Source organism: Tyto alba, unplaced genomic scaffold, assembly GCF_018691265.1.
Source record: "Tyto alba isolate M040663 unplaced genomic scaffold, T.alba_DEE_v4.0 Super-Scaffold_21, whole genome shotgun sequence".
In the NCBI taxonomy this organism is placed as follows: domain Eukaryota; kingdom Metazoa; phylum Chordata; class Aves; order Strigiformes; family Tytonidae; genus Tyto; species Tyto alba.
In genome coordinates this window covers 2,694,069-2,710,800 of record NW_024881295.1, presented here as the reverse complement: position 1 = coordinate 2,710,800, position 16,732 = coordinate 2,694,069, and the positions used below count along the sequence as shown (strand labels likewise).

The 16,732-nt window shown below is 43.6% G+C and overlaps 1 protein-coding gene across 1 annotated transcript; it reads right to left on the bottom strand.

The window, feature by feature from the left end:
- Positions 1-724: 724 nt before the first annotated feature.
- Positions 725-11,218, bottom strand: LOC104367355 (elongation of very long chain fatty acids protein 7-like). Its single transcript, XM_032995055.2, is given in 8 exon segments — positions 725-905; positions 2,261-2,426; positions 2,775-2,832; positions 3,172-3,336; positions 4,752-4,808; positions 5,714-5,794; positions 6,887-7,064; positions 8,869-11,218. Coding segments are annotated over 8 exon segments (942 nt in total). The 5' UTR covers positions 8,925-11,218.
- Between the last annotated feature and the right edge of the window lie 5,514 nt (positions 11,219-16,732).

The following is a 16,732-nucleotide window of genomic DNA, read 5'->3' as shown; positions in this document are numbered from 1 at the left end:
AGCAACCAAATGCAAATAAGCATTCCAGAAAATGGTACATGATGATTCTTACTGCATTCGTTTCTCACTTAGGATGAAAGTGCTAATAATGCCTTCTTTATCTTCAGAACAGTGAAGGAACAAAGGCACCTGTCCAGCTGGACAACATAATGTCCCAATTTTTTTCATGCTTATACTAATATAAAATTAAGCCATCAGGGCCACATAGCTGTAATTCACGCCAGTCCTAGTGGGATCTTCCCTTATAGGAAGGGCTGGGATGTACAGGTGAGTCCCTCCTGCAGTCCCAGCCAGTTCCTGGCCGCTGCTGTTCCCTGGGCACTGCTTTCAAGGCTGGAGGCACCTGACACTGCCTGATCTAGATCAGTAAGCGGAGATAGTCTTACGAATGCAAAGAAACCCTCTGTAGCCTAAGAAATGAGCCAAGGACCCACGGTTGGACACTAGACCTTGCAAACGGAGCTAACAGATGGAAGGGAAGGAGATCTTCTGGTGCTAATTTCACAAAGGCTGCTACGCTGATGACTACTTGGCTTGGCTTTGCATCAGCTTAATTGTGCTCCTCAGTACCTTAATCCCTGAGTTTGCCATACCTTTTTCATTCCTAACTTGAGATGTTTGAAGGAAACCGTAAGTCCGCACACAAGCCTCACACATTGCACACTCCCCAAACACATTTTCTCCATGCAATCAAGCTAGAAGCAGCAGAAGGTGTGCAAGTTCATCAGACTCTGCTCACAGTCCTCCTTGATTTTCCTTCAATTAGCTTCCCCTGCTTTCCCCTAATGTAGGTCCGATAGCAGAAGTGTAGGAAGAGAGCAACGAGGCTGAGAAAGTGGAGGGAGACTGCAGTGCTGAAGCCATCAGGGAGCAGGCATTCTGTGAAGAGGTTGTAGCAGCAATGGCTACAAACCGGCACTGGAAGAGGGGGAAAAAAGAAGCAGCCAGATTAGGGAACCTGCATGAGACACACCTCGACTGACCATTAGGGCCGTAATAAAGAGTATCACAACATACTAGTAGTGTCCTCAACCCACAGCATCACCTGCTTACCTCTCCTGACATCCCCGAGAAACCTGATTTTCAAGGCCAACAATGTTTTCCCAACATGAAGGGGTGTCGGGTGTGCACCAAACATCGAGGCTTGGCCACTGCTGCGGAGAACAGGTTTGGAATCCAGCCTCTCCTACCTGGGAGCAGACCACTGCCCTTGTGTCACTTCTCTGCCACAGGCCAATAGCTGAGATCTTGGAATATGGAAACTAAAGGTGGGAGACTCCTCTTCCTCAGTGGTAATCAGATTATTATACCCATAGTGATTTGGATTTGTAATTTAGCTTACAGATAGGAACTACAGGTGCTACTTTTATTCATATAAACATTAATCCCTTTTTTTTTTTTTTATATTTTACTAAGTCACCTGTCTCAATACCCCGAACCTACCAAAAGTACGTTAAATAAAGACTGATTTCCTGTGCTATATTTTGCATTACAAATACCTTTTAATTGCAGGCAATGCTTTCTTGTTCTGTTTTCACGATTCAGAATAAATAAGAATTCTGGACCAGCCTTCAGTGCAACACTATTTTATATTTACCCTAGCTCTTCTGCCTCTTCTCTGGTGACTGCATACTTTTTGTTTGCATAACGTCTCTTTCTGTGGAACTAACTCTTGCACATGCTTAACCATAATCATTGTCGAACATTGCTTTTATGCTGTATCTTTCAAAAACCACAGGGTTGTCAGGTTTTTTCACCTCTTCAGAGATGAGGGAAAGAAAATCCAAAGGGATTCTCTACAGAAAGAGTAAAACTCACATATTTTTCTTTAACTTCCTTCTGTTTGCCTGCAGTTACTCTTCCTTTTTGAAGAAACAGATTGCAAGATGCCCAATCTCCTGCCCTACTGAGAATCCAAAGTTTCCCCAAGTTACTGCCCCACGCCCCTCAAAATCAAGCTGTATTTTTAGGGCTCTAGAGGGGGAAAGGCTGCCATATACAACAGAAAAGGGAGAAATCGAATTGCTAATTTTTCTCTTCCCTCACCATTACAAAGGTGGGGGCTTATTAGTTGATATGGTCACTGAAGGCTTCTTGCTAGCTTTCTGAGAGTACCGTTCAGAGCAGGTCACCAATCAGTTCATCTCTCCTCGTGGTACATGAGGACACCTAAGGACGTGGTGATTTCCACAGGCAGCAATCAGGAAGACTTGAGCCAGTGAGGGGACAGAGACAGACAGCAGAAGCCATCACGGCTGGCACACGGAAGTGCAGGGAGGAACACATGACACTAATTACCGGCTGCGTGACGGTTAGGTGGCACTTCCACCGTAGGTAACGGTGCATCTCTGGTCCCAGGCTGGCCAGGGCATAATAGCTGTACATGAAGATGTGGACAAAGGCATTTAGCATCCCAATAAAGAAGGCTGAGGAGTAAAGAAGTCAGGATGAACAAGACACACAAACCATGCAAGACTAACCCTGTGATGAGCTGACAGTCACCATGACGGTGCTTCCAAAACGCATATCACATCACTCCTATGCATGAACCGTCAATCCAGACTCCGTTGAGGAAGCATGTCGTATTCTCCCTTCTCCTTTCATATCCTTCTCCATCCCATATCTAGTGATCGGAAACAGAGAAGAGCTTCAAAGGCAGAGGAAAGAATTCTTGATCTTCTGACCTAAGTGTTTCATACCATTTTGGTGTCAAGGCCATGTAGACAAAATGGCTTCCTCCAAAAGAATACCCCAGCATCTTGTATAGGGCCTACCTTTAGTGGCCCAGTGCTCAGGAGCTTCTCTTTCAGTGGAGCAAAAAGGAGAAGCAGCCTGGGTACAAACCAGAAAGGGCACGAGGACTAGGCTGGACACAGTCTGAGCAGGACATGGAGAGCCAGAACCTGGGCAGCTGCACCAGGCCCAGGTAATGGGGAGCGAAGGAGCACTGGTCTGGATGGAGGTACACACAGACCTTGTACAGGATGCTACTGTTTCTGTTTGGACACATTCTGTTGGCACATGCTCCTTCCGGATGAAGCAGTGAATAGAGCATTCTAAATAGCCCAAAGAACTGAGCAGATGGTATCAACTGAAATGTAAATCTTTTTCACACCTTTGGAAGTAGGTAAGCTTCCTACCTGCCAGTCAGCCCATCTGCACTGTTTATGCTGTCTCCACGGCACAAGAAAAACTGAAACACAAGGTGTCTACAGAAGCATCCCTTGTCTTCCAGACACATATTTGACCCGACTGACAGGTGAACAGCATAGTGCCACGATGGTACACATGCAGAAAAGTCGCCCGTTCTTGGTACTTGCACAGAATAAAGAAAGCCTGAAAGAAGACAGACACAGGAAAATCTTGAGTTGATGTGTTTAGACAAAAGAGTTTACACTAAAAAGTGATGAAAATAGTTAATGATGGATCTGAATCTCCCAAACTCATTTCCTCTGCTGTTAATAAAAACTGGTGAAATTCAACACATGCGATAGATCTTGCATTATCTAGAATGGGGAGGAACTGGAAGGCAAAATTTCTTCCACAGAGCCCAAACTATTTTTACCTTTGGATTCAGGTCCCAAGGTTCAAAGAGGACACATCTGAGACTCTGACTGAGCTTCCATACAATTTTCAGCTGCTTGGGTCTGGTCATTTTCAGGACATAGGTGAGATGTTTACTGGTATCAGACAACAATCCACAGAAAAAGTGCTGTTTTGAATGCCCAAACCATTCTGGAATTTGCATTAGTAAAAAGGATGGGGTTGGCAGATGAGTATGTGTCGGGTCACTGTATTTCAGTGTGCACATGCATACACACATAGCAAAATGAGAATCTGCTTTTCAAGGACTCAGGACCAGCAAAAAGCTGGTTTTGTTGCTGATGAGAAGAGAGAGAGGTCAGCCCAGTGGCAATAGGCTTAGGAGGGCTCCACATGCTGATTCACTTTTCAGACAGTGTGTTGTCAATTTACACTCTAAAGAGCACTAGATTGTGAAGTCTTAGGCTAGAATACGGTTTACCCCTGTCGACCAAGCAGACAGGGGGGATTTCGTTGTTAGTTCATTTATAATATAGAAGGAGACCTAAAGACAAGCTATAAAATGGTACTGTCCTCAGGTGAACTTTAAATTTCACATGGGACACACACCTTTAACCCACAACTTTGGGATGATCTGTGGCAGCAAAAATACCAGGACGTGTACAATTTCAGTTTCTTTATCGCCCAACTAACCACTACTATTCAGCCAGACAGGCAATAGCAGATCCTGTCTGGCTGCCTCAATCAGCTGGTAGCTAAGACGCTGGGGGCAGTGGCCAAGGTTAAATCTTCACCCCTAGCACTGCGGTGAGGAGGGAATGCCCACTGGCAGGAAGGGTGCTGGGGTGGGGATGTGTGCAGCCACTGGGACAGAGACAGGCAGACGGGACAGCAGCGATTCCTTTCTGCTGGAAGGGAGCTTTTGAGGAAGCTTAGCAGCATGATAGCCAGCGGTGGACTCTTGCAGGCCACATGCTGTTAAAAACCAGCACGCTGAAGCTGAGCCCTCTTCTTCGACAGTAGCAGCCTTATTCCCACAAACAGGCAGAGCAGAACACATGAAAACAGCTTTTACTGAAAAGCATCAACTAAATCAATACAGGATCAAGCGAGGACATCAAGCTTTTGGCACCCTGCCCCATTCTGACAAGGGAGTGATTTATTTACAGCACCAGTCCCGGCACGGAGCCGAGCCGAGCTCTCCTTACTGTATCAAGCAGCTCGATGATTTTGGAGAGGAAGAACCACCAACACACTCTTGCCATCTGCCGGGCAGCACAAGGAAACGCTGCCAGACCTCAGATCAGAGAGACCGCTCAGCCTCGCTGCCTGGGATTTTATATTAAGCTCCATGTGAAGGCTGCCCACCTGGGACCGACAGCAAAGGGGAAAAACTTGGGGGGTCTCTTATGGTTGTTGCTTTGTCAGGGTGGGATCTCGGGAAGGAGTGCTGATCTGGGGGGAGGAAAGGCATTCGAGCCTGCTTTGGCTGGTCAGATGAATGGTTTGCTGAGTTGCTTGCTCTTTGACAAGTCAAGTGTGACCTGCTCAGAAACTATTTCTAGCCTGATGGCAATGTCTGAAAAACTGAGAAGCTAGTATCCATGCTTGCATCCGGTTAAAGTCTGGCTATATGTGGAAGCAAAGCATAATAGCTCTGAATTCAAACAGAAAAAAGTCATGCATCATTCTGGAAAGCTGAAGTTGGTGGGACCCAAACCTTCCTGTGGTGGCCAGAAAAGGAATAGTTTTAGCCAAATCCCCCCGCTGAAAGAAATGCTGAGTAAGATTTATACCATGCAAAGTTGAGGATATAAAAATCGGTTTTCTCATTGATAGTGATCACCCAGAATCCTTATATAGCCAATGGAAAGAATCACACATATTTCAGAGGTAATTTTCAATATCTATACTAGACATCTATCTTCAGATCATAGGATCACTCTCTCTCCAGTGGTCAAAGAGGGAACTATGTTGACTGAAATGATTAATTTATAGAGAACTAAAGCAAAATGAAACCGTTGAAGCAGACAATATAGTGAAATAGATGCACAAGCAACAAAGTGGATTAAAAACCTTCTTAGGAATGTAAATTGTTATTTAGGAGCAGAATAATTTGCATACTCACATGAGGAACAGGGCCTAAGGCAAGCTTTGTATAGAACTGTACCCTCATTCCTAGTTCACTTTGGCTGCAATCCACTGGCTGGCACAGGTATCTGTAGTTGTCCAAGACCAAAGTTACCAGAAACTGAAACAAAAGAAAAGCAATAGACATCCCCTTGCTATTCAATGCCATCTGTTCCAAAAAGATATGCATATTAATGCTAAGGTAATAGGGCCTCAATCTACTAGTCACTGTCAGAAAATCCATGTAATTCATACAGCTGAGCAAATAGTAAATAACCAAAGAACTTTACATCCTTGTTGGAATCTGAAAAAGAAAATTCAGTCTGGGTAACTCTTTATTTAATCACTGAAGTGCTTGAAAATGGTCCAGCAGGAATAGTGAGTTTTAGGCTTCAGAATCTCTCTGAAAATATGCTGTTTTCCTTTACAAAGATCAAATAACGTTTTGTTTTGTCTGGTTGCATTTGCCTAGTAATTGGAAAGCCAAAAACTGGACCAAGTAACCAGTATCACCAAGCACAGACAAGCAATCTTCATACTCGTCCTCAGATTGAGTAGTATTTGCTTGAAAAAACTGCAGTTTGCTTTCACTAAATGTAACAATTGTGTTACAAACTAAAAGGGCAAATTTGCCGACATCAAGATGTTTTTCAAACCTATTCAGACATATTCCCTTGAAGAGCTTTCAGTGGCCTACATAAACCAGGGAAAGGCTTGTAGAAAGGCTTATGCATTGGTGACAAGCAGAAAACAGTGTCATCAGTACCCCCAGCGGCAGCAAGCTGGTGTGCTTGACACTCCTGGAGAGGGCTGCCTCAGTCTGGAAAAGCAGTTCTCATTCTCAGAGACAGGTCCCTCACCATCCAAGCCCGAGACAAAATGAGGAGGTTCCACGTCTTCCACACTCTGTGCCTATCGGGGAGATCGCAACTTTCAACTCATTCATTCAGGAACCCTTCAGCTCGTTCATTCAGGAACCTTTCAATGTTAATTTTATGAATGAGAGAAAGACTGAGAAATGGGAGGAAATGCAGTATACTTGGAAAATAATGCTTTCAATAGGTCAATACTGCTCCTCTTGTGGCAAAATGTAGACATGGCCAAGTTGGCTGCCGCTCCCTTCATTAGAGTCCATCAGCAAAAGCTGTTGAAATGGCTCTGGCTTTCAAACGCTTCCCGGATACTTACCTAGAAGCCAATCCTGTCTCCTCACCTCATAAACCATGTAGCTTGATAACGTCATCATGGCAAGATTACAGGCAATCAGTTGGCCTCACAGCTTCAGTGGTTTCCACTTACACATGTAGAAGGGCCCCAGTACCACAACAAAGAGGTAGAAGGCAAAGAGAAGTGTGACTGGAAGTGGAGACCATGGCTCTGTCCTTGGATCTGAAAAGCAAAACAAGCAGCCAAAGCTGGCACATCCCATACACTGTGTGGTGGATATATTTAATTACCTCCCTTCAGCATATTCTCTGCAGCATGCTCTCTGGCAAAAAGAAAACGGGCATCTCATGTGTCTGCACGAAGCAGTACCACAGTCCTTCCCCTACCCTGGAGTTCCATGTACCAGACTCTGCTAAAAGGCTTTAGCACAACATTTGAGTTGGGGCTGTAGTCCCTAGATGGCTGATCTGCTGAGCACTAGCCTTCTGCAGCACAGTAATGAACAAACTTTTCCTGTCATGAGCTGGACTCCTCATCACAGGCTGCAAGACCATCCCGCACACAGACGAAAGCAGTTCGAGACACATGCAGCAGGGATGCACAGGAACAAACTAAACAGTTCCTGAGTCTTCAGGAGTGTAAATCTTTACAGCTAAATAATAGTTTCAATGACTGGTGCTCTTTCCTTCCTGCCCCACAGTGCTCAGGATATCTGAAGTTCTCCACCTCTTCATTTTTGTATCTACTTATAGGGTGGACTCTCTTAAAAGCATGCTATTTCACTAGAAAATTACAGAATACTACTCCCTGCTAACACTGCTGTGCAGTCCTTTAGGAAAGGGAAGTTCAACAGATTTGAGCATGGCTGTCATGCAACCTCCTCCTAATCCTGCCTCATTCCTGACCCACAGAAATGCAGGATACATTACATCTACAAAAACATCCCAGTTCCCCATTCATGCTTTCCTCTCCTACTCCCAGTGTGATCAGTGCTCTGCTGAACTCCCTCTGCATCTCCCTTTGCTTCCAGACCTGCCAGTCCCAAGGCCTAGACCTCTCTCACTATTCTAGCTCCAGGATCCTTGCAGAAGTCCCCTATTGAATTTTAGTCCTTGGCTCACTGGTGAGCTCATGGGCCTCAGATTATTTTTATAAAACACCATCCCTGTTCACATGACTCTGTTAATTCCCATCCCTTTTGAATCTCCCAGTCCTTTACTATTCCTGTTATGGGCTGTGTCAAGAGTCCTTTGATACTCCACCTCAATCCATCAGATACAAGCAGATACAATCCATCAGAAGTTCTGAATCCCAATTTAGACTGTCTCCTGAAATTCAAGCCTAAAACATTTAAAGCCTGAGCACTATGTCCCATGTCCTTCTTCTATCAGAGCCACTTATGCAGGCTTACCATTCCACCTTCAGGCCATTTTGTGACTTTTCCTTACATTTAAATCTGGGGATCCAACAGAGCCCTGTGGGACCAAACTGGACCTGCAGATCCTCTAGCTATTGAAGATCTGAAGCCTCCTAACTGCAAAATATCAAATCCAAGGGGTGGTTTCTGTCAGTATTTAATTTGGTAATAGGTTTTACTGGCATCACAAGGAGTTTAAACCTCAAAGTAGTAACTCTTTGGTCTACTGATCTTTCCCATGACACATGAATATGCATTTTGAAAAATTCACTTTCTTTAATATCCCAGACTTAACAGGCAATCCTGAGCACATATTGCTCATCATCCTGCCAGAATCTGTTGTACATTGAACAGAAAGCTGCTGAGAGTTCCCAGCTATGGGCAGGGGAAATCCCCCATCCCTTCATTCCCTACTGTGATGCAGCTGGAGCGTCCCTGAGATATATTTCAAGATTTAAAGGAAGTTCATGATTGAGGAGAAGGAAAAGTGAAAATCTGCCTAGTGAAAAAAATATGGGCTCATATGAGGATCATGTGTGTTCTAGGTTTGCTCTTCATGATCATGCTATTTATATGGAAATTCCTATTTAAGACAGCGTCTCTACCTTCCTCCACTTTCGAGGACCCAGTTGTAGAATTCCTGAGTTTTCTGCCAAGTTGAAGCCATTACAAGTTCTGGAAATAAATTAAAATTAGCATTCCCCGGATCAGATTAACCCCATTTATCCTAGCCTTGACTGAGTCTTGAATAAGGAGGCTCCTTAGACAAAGACTCAGGACTACAGCTAATGAAAAGAAAATAGTTTGCTCTCTGTAGAAACTGAAATTCTGGACCAGGATTAGAGTCATGTTTTAAAAAGGAACGAAGATAATCTCCCCCTGTATTGGTTAATTATTTAACTTCTATTTCCAGATTTTGATGTTTTGTTGAAGATTCATCTCTAAAAATACTCTGAGTAGCTGCATGCAAAACACCAGAGCTATGAGCTCTGTGTTCCATGTTGGGAAATCAATTGTGATATTTTTTCCAAAGAAGTGTAGGCACAGCATTCAAGCAAGGACACACACCAGGTGGCATAATTGCATCCTTCTGCAAGCATTCTTGGAGAGATTCACAGTGCAAGCAGGCAGTTTGGGATTAATTCAGTACTGCTGCAACTCCAGAGATGTTAACGGAGCTATGTTGGTTACTTGGCTTTCTGAGGCCTGGTTTATACATTAAGTTTGTTTTGCTTTATCTTGTATATATTCTATAATACAGCATATTAAAGTAGAATACTCATATATAGTATGATGGTCCTCCTCTTCCCTTCTTTCTTTTAGCTGGGAGACCTTTTCAATGGTATTTGGAAGTTCACCTAGAAAACACTTTACTGCAGTTACCTTCAACAACTTGCCTTATCTGCCCTAGTTCTCTCCATTAGCAAATGCGCAGGACCAGCTTCCTCCCAATTTCATCTCCTCCAGACACTGAGAAAAGCACATTTTGTCCTTTGATTTCTCATAGACTGCCAAGTATAAGAGTACCCACGTCTCCTCTGGACCTATCCCATACTCTTCTGTGACCGCTGGGTTCCTGCAGCACAGTAGCTCGTGCATTACATGGCAGAGAGAACTACAGCCTCACGTAAGGCCTCTTATACTGGTATAAATGTGTTTTAAGGAGCCACATGAATATAAACGGTTTCTTAGTACCCAGACCACATAGTCCTGCTGGAACTACAAATGCATAGAGTGTGCCTGGCACTGTTCACCAACTGCGCTTTTGACTTTGCACATCTGGATAAAACCTGTTAAAATTAACAAGGTTTTGCTGTATCGCAATTGTATACAGATTTACTCTGGTGAAGCATACCAACCAAAAAAACTTGCCTTCCCTACACCTCCCTGTCTGCAGAGCTCACAGCCTGACATGCAGCTGCACACACAGCACTGTGTCAGTGACAGAAGCACACTTGCACAAATTTCTTTCCTGCAGGCAGTGATTGCAGTGAAATCCCTTTTTGGTGTGTTTCTCTGACACAGATCCTGAGACCCTCAGCACGAGCACGCCTCATATGCATCCTGACACAGAGACACACACCCTTGTAATCTGGGCAGAATCTGCCAGCAGAGAGATTAGTCAGTGATTATCAGTTGGCTCGGAGTCAACCCAGCAGGGATTTCATATGGTTACATGCCCTCCAACAATCCATACGCATTTCAGCTCGCTCCACTCCACTTCCTTTGCTTCCCCTGGACCGTCAGCCTGTAACGAATGGGAAAACCCAGGGAGCAGGATCAGACTTACCCCAGCAGTGTGGCTGGCTTCACGCCTCCCTTTCTTCAGGGGTGTCCTCGGCACACGGCCGCTGCTCCTCTCACTCCAGGTGCACACGGCAGGCAGCAAAACAAGGAGCTGCAAGAGCGTGTGCCGTTAAGCAGACGCCATACTTGGCTTCCTTCTCCGCAAATGTGGCGAGTACATCAGCTGCTGGGTCTCACACAGATGTGGTGGATCTTCACGTCTCTTCAGCATGATTCAGTCTCCCAGTGGTACCAACCATAAAACCCCTGGGAGCTGCAGGCACTGTGGTGCTGTCTCGTAAAGTCCCTGGATCAGAGGTTACATCATACACTCCTCCCCCTCCCTCTCTTGCCTCTCCCCAAATGATTTATCAGGTTAGGACACTGGAAAGAGGAGGAAAATTAATGCAGAAGAGGACTGGGACTCCACAGGAGTGAACCACTGACCTTTAGTGTGGCGCTTGGGAGCCTGGCCAAGTGGGAACCAGGCCAGCATTTCTTCTGCAGGTTTCTTCAGGACATGTCATGACAGCTTTTCAAACAGTAAAAGATGAGGAATCATGCTTGGACAAGACCCTGGAAAACAGTCTGTTTGGAGCATTCCTTCAGCCCGTCACAAGGGGCTGTCAACCCCTTTTGTGTGTTCAAAATACGTCTAAACCACAAAATGAGAGAGTGGAGAAAGGTGTGAACACCCACCCACCCATCCACTCACTCACCCAGGGGAGGCAGAGCAAACTCAGCTGGACTCACCCCCTCATACCCAGTCTCTATCCCTGGGGGAGTCACATTTACTGTTTTAAAGATACATGAAGAAATTTTGAGGGGTTTGATAGCAATGCCAAGTTTCCCCCTCCGTGATCTCCAGCAACTGCATTAAGGAAAAAACGCAGACAGCCTTAGCTGGCAGTGGCTTAAATCAGTAATTGCAGTGCATGTGAATCAGTCCCATGTGGAGGTACCAATGCAGAACCAGCACCCTGGCCCCATCCCACCAGGAGACAACGCAAAGACGAGTGATGGGGTTCTGCTTGGTCACCTGAGGTGTACCTGCACCGGGGTGTAGATATGCCCTCTTATTTTCCCAGTGGGAACAGTTTATTAGCAGCACACTGAAAAAAAGAAGGTAGTATCATACCTTGTACCACTGCATTTTGTCTGCCACCAGATACATCACAAGTACTTCTGAAGGGCAAACCACCAAAGATTAGCTTGTCAAAGCAGGACAATTAGACATATCATGTGGTGGTAGTTTTTTGTTGAAACACATCACTTGCTGATGCTGCTGGACAACTACTGTGTTTCTGTGACTTGTGGAAACTATAAAAGAAATCAAACAGATACTTTTGGAAAGGGTGATTTAGAGTGTAGGCTTTGCATCTTGGGGGTGGGGGCATTAAAAGGGCAACCCAGTTTAGGAGAAGGTTTGACTGACCTTTGGTATCATATTAGGGGTTTTTTGTTGATCCAAGTTGTTGATTCAGGCTCAGGGAGACAATGATAGTGAACTTTACATATAATTTTTTGCAGAGCTTCCTATAAAGGCCCTTTCTCGAAGTTTTTAATTGCTCATTAACCATCAGATTTAATTTCTGAAGTTTTGATGCCCAAGTCCTTAAAATGGTTCAGTGGTTACTCTGTGTGAATCAATGGAGGTAATAAATCAGACCAACCCTTTCTATCTGTCTATTATGTGTAGATGGGACTGTATTTTATTACTCCTATCAGGTAACTTTGTGTAACATTTGTTGAGCTGTTTATATTGACGTATGAGACTCAGAATTACTGACACAAACTTTTCCATCAGACTTCTTTTACCCCGGTGAAAAAAATTCAGCTGAAGTGAATTTTCACAAACATGTTTCATTTAGGGCAAAATATTTTATTGTTCATGTAAACTGAAATTTAAAAAAAAAAAATACCATGAACCGTATTTCCTTTTTTAAAACCTGCCCTGTTGCTGAACTATTCCCGGTGGTACTGTTGCAGATGTTCACTAGCACGGCTGGCAGATGGAGAGATGACATCAGTAACACGGTACTTTTACACTCCAAGAATGGGAATAGGTGTCCTTTGATGGATGTCAGTACAACTGTGAGGGCAGCTCTGTGGGGACCACACACTAAAGTTGTTGGGGCTTTCAGTTTCAGCAAAAAAAAACCCCACTGCACCTTCACTGAAATAGTATGCCAAAGTTAATTGCGTTTTTCATTCAGTGACTTGTTAAGAAAAAGGGGTATTTTGGGAACGTGGATTACATCCATACTAATAAGCAACTCAGTTATGTACTCTATGTGACAGCTCAGACAAGCCAGTCAGAGATTTAAAAGATTACATATTCTAACTACTTTAAAACCTGTATATCTCCTGCATATAGCACAGGTATTTGCCACAAAATCTTTATCAATAACAAATAACAACGGTAAACAATTCCGAGAGCTTCTAGCCAGTGAATTTTTTGTGATTTGTTCCTCTGATTGCTGTTCCTTACAAAGAAAACTGTACTAAAAGCACAAATTAGCAAAACACACCTCTCTCAATACTTGAGAAATACAAGGAGCAGTGGGCCAGTTTCATCTGGGTGTGCAGGCTACATCTTGGTGATGCTCTCAACACCACAGCAGAGGCCTATCAGATCTGACAGGCCTGTGCACTTTGATTTTCCTACCTACACTTCTTACAAAGATGTACTGTGATGCACATCTGATGTCCAAAACCTAACGGGTTCTACCCTCATCTCTTGTAGCAATGCTCTTTGCAGCTGTGAGCAATTTAACTCACTCTCTTAGATCAAAATTACTGATCCACCTAAAAAGTTTGTTTTAGTATAGATACAACTGCTTGAAAAATGAGAACTGCTTCTTGCTATTAGTCAAGCTGTTACATCAAATTTAAGACCTATTTTTTACTTTTCTGATCTCTAAACTATTAGTATGTTATTATTTCAGTTATCCATTGAAACCAGGGCAAGTCTTATTGGGCAGAAAAGTCTCAGTTCTGACATCCCATTTACGTTCATTTCCATGGTGTTACAAAGGTATAGGCCCCACTCATACAACACCAATAAGTAACAATAAATCTGCTTGAAAAAAAAAAAGACTAAGTTTACCAATGAAGCAAACTGACTTTCTCTACCAGCTTCTAAACTGCAGGGATGCATGGGGTGTTAATGACAGCAGTGAAAGACAAGATCCCTTCTGCAGTGGAATACACTTTCAAGTGATATGACCAAACTGCTGAAATCTATGAAACACCAAATAATAACAGCAGGAATTTCAAGCTGGATCGAAGAATATCTAACCAGTTAAGGCACCACAACCTTAACTACACACACATATTCAAAGATCTGAGGTGGCCAGACACCACCTAAAACTTGCACATACGTGGCCCTTGGAAAACTTGAATGGCATCAAATTCACTTCATATGCAATTTACCTGAACCAAAAGTCGTGTGTTTTATGCATGCAGATATTCATAAGCAATGTTTTATATGCAGATATTTAAATTCACTTGCAACTTATGTACAAAACTTACGCCACCTGACCAGGGATGAAGTCCAAAGGAAGATGTACACCACTAGTTTGCAGCATACATCTCAGGTGGCACTTTCCTGACCAGCTTCATCTGGCATGGAGGGTCCTGGAGCTGGAGAAAAGCTTCAGTAAGATGTGCCAGAGCTGCAGATGCCACAGCACAGGAAGGAAGGTGAAGAAACCCAAACCTCTCATTCAACTCATATCTACATCTGCACTCTTGATAAACAAGGTCTACATCCACTAATGGAATAACATAATTCCTAGGGTGAGTGTACCTAAGTCATGAGAAGTTCAAAGACTGGATCAGATTGTTAACACTACGAGCAGATGCAGCACTACCTTGCTTCTTGGAAAGACTGTCCTCCAAAGAAAGCTCTAAACTTCTAAAATGGCGTCTTCATGAGCATATTTGTGGAGGGAGGTTCGTGTAATCTCCCCTACTTCATGTTCTTTAACAATCACATCAGTTTTCAATTGCTAACAACAGAAATAAATAACAGCTGTTTTTATGAGTACTCTCTCAACAACGGGTAACACACTAATAGATGTTTTTACAGCAACAGAATTTCCTACAGAATAATAATTGAATGACTTTGTTTTGCTAATATGCAATTACCAGCTCATATACATTTCTGAAGAAATGCAGTGATTTCAGGTGACAATCAATCATTAAAACAGTCTGAAAACCTAAACAAACTTTTCAGTATGTTTGGGTCTAGTCCACAAAGTTCTTGTGGATGAAAAAATCCAAACGCATCTATTTAGAGAAAACGGAAGCCCTTAAGATGCACGGTGAAGCACAGTTGAAGGAAGAAGCTCCTTCTGGCACAGGGATTCTGTTTCTTGAGTGCCCCAACACACCATGCAACCAATTGCACAGACCTTGGAAGGTTTATCACAGATTACAGGAAGAAAGGTTTTGGCAGAGGCACTGAGCAGCCTGTCTCTATGCATAAGACTGGAAGATTACAGCAGCTTTTGTGTAAATCATGGTCTTAAAAAACAGAATTTTAATTTTACCAGCATAGACATTTCAGTTTAATTATTCTGCATACAATAAATGAAGCATACTCTCTAGGCTCATGAAAGTCATTCAGCCTCTCTACGCCTCAGTCTCCAAATCTGTAAAACAGAAGGAAAACTTGCCTATCTCACAGGACTGTGGTGAAGGTGACCTGCAGCTGGTGTACAGCCGTATCAGCCATATTCCGCCCATGTCAATACAAGACCAGGGTTCTGCTTGCGGCTCTAAGGCTACTATCTCTGTGACCTTGGGCAAATGATTTCAGGTGGGAATCATCTTACAAGACATCTAAATTTAGGTGTCTACATATATGCGTCTGTGGTGGTACCACTTCCCCCACCCTCTCCTGGGCTGCTCCGTGCTTGGTGCAATTTCCGCCTCCCTGGGTCACATACCAACCCAAGATGGACTGGGAAAGGCAGCAGACCAGAGTGTTAAGGCACCCCTTTAAGGCATCTTCCTCCCCTTTAAAGTATATGCCCCCCCTTTGAGGTATCTGCCTCCCCTTCTTTAAGGTATCTGCCTCCCCTTCTTTAAGGTATCTGGCTCCTTCCTCCCCTCCCACCTGGGAACAGTAATGACCATCAGTCACCTCCAGACAGCCCGGTACATCTGTACCTGGGTCATGGCCCAAATAGGGTGACACCAGACCTTCAAGATCTAGCATGTTCTGGGACTGCGCGACTGGTGGGAAGTACCAGAACATTTTGTGATCCAAGTTGGGCTGAAATGGAAAAGTACCTGATGAAAGACCCTATAACAGTGACCCTGCGCAAGACCCTTTGAGCTCTCCTGGATCACAGCATGCTATTTCACTGAATATCCAGATATTGCTGTCTCTCTGTGTGTGTATGCTTTGTGTTTATACATACATACATATATATATGTATTTATAGACACACTTTGATTTAGGGTACCTTGTAGTAAGTTACTGTGAAACTTGTTATTCTCAAATCTGTAATTAAGGTGCTATTTTAATTATAACATATTCTACCAAATCACTTTGTTAATCTTTAAATTGGTCAATCGTCAAGTGATGCTAAAATTCAACCTTCTGATCTAACTCATACATTAATAAATCTTGAATTGCTACTATATCATAACTGTATCAAATATTTTCACCCATGAGTGTCTACATCTGACTTAGCTTCTATTATACTTAGAGGAGCTCTAAGAACTGATTCAGATGCCCACACATAGGAACCTACTGACATTCAGGATGCCATGAAGTATCTCACCTGACCTCCCACTGCTCCACTAGGCAAAGGATTTCTGCAAGTTCTGTGCCATATCTGTGAGCTCCACATGGATATCTAAGCTATCTTGAGGTATCTCGAGTGGCACTAGATACCTATCTCTTGGCATCTAAATTGAGTCCTCTTTGCTTCTATAGTCACCTTTTGTCAGTCTTGACTAGCTACTTGACCCGTTCTATGAGGTGAGAATCTTCTCTCATTACGTGCTTTAGTGACTGAGCTTGGAAAGCTCTGTCTTCAAAAGTGCATTCCCAAACAACTTCTAGGCCTAGAGAACTCAGAAATCTTTGACTTTCATCTCAAAATCTACCGACGTCTTGAATTGGTATTGTTTCAAAGGTGGACTGTGACTGGTAAGAAGTAACTTAATGCT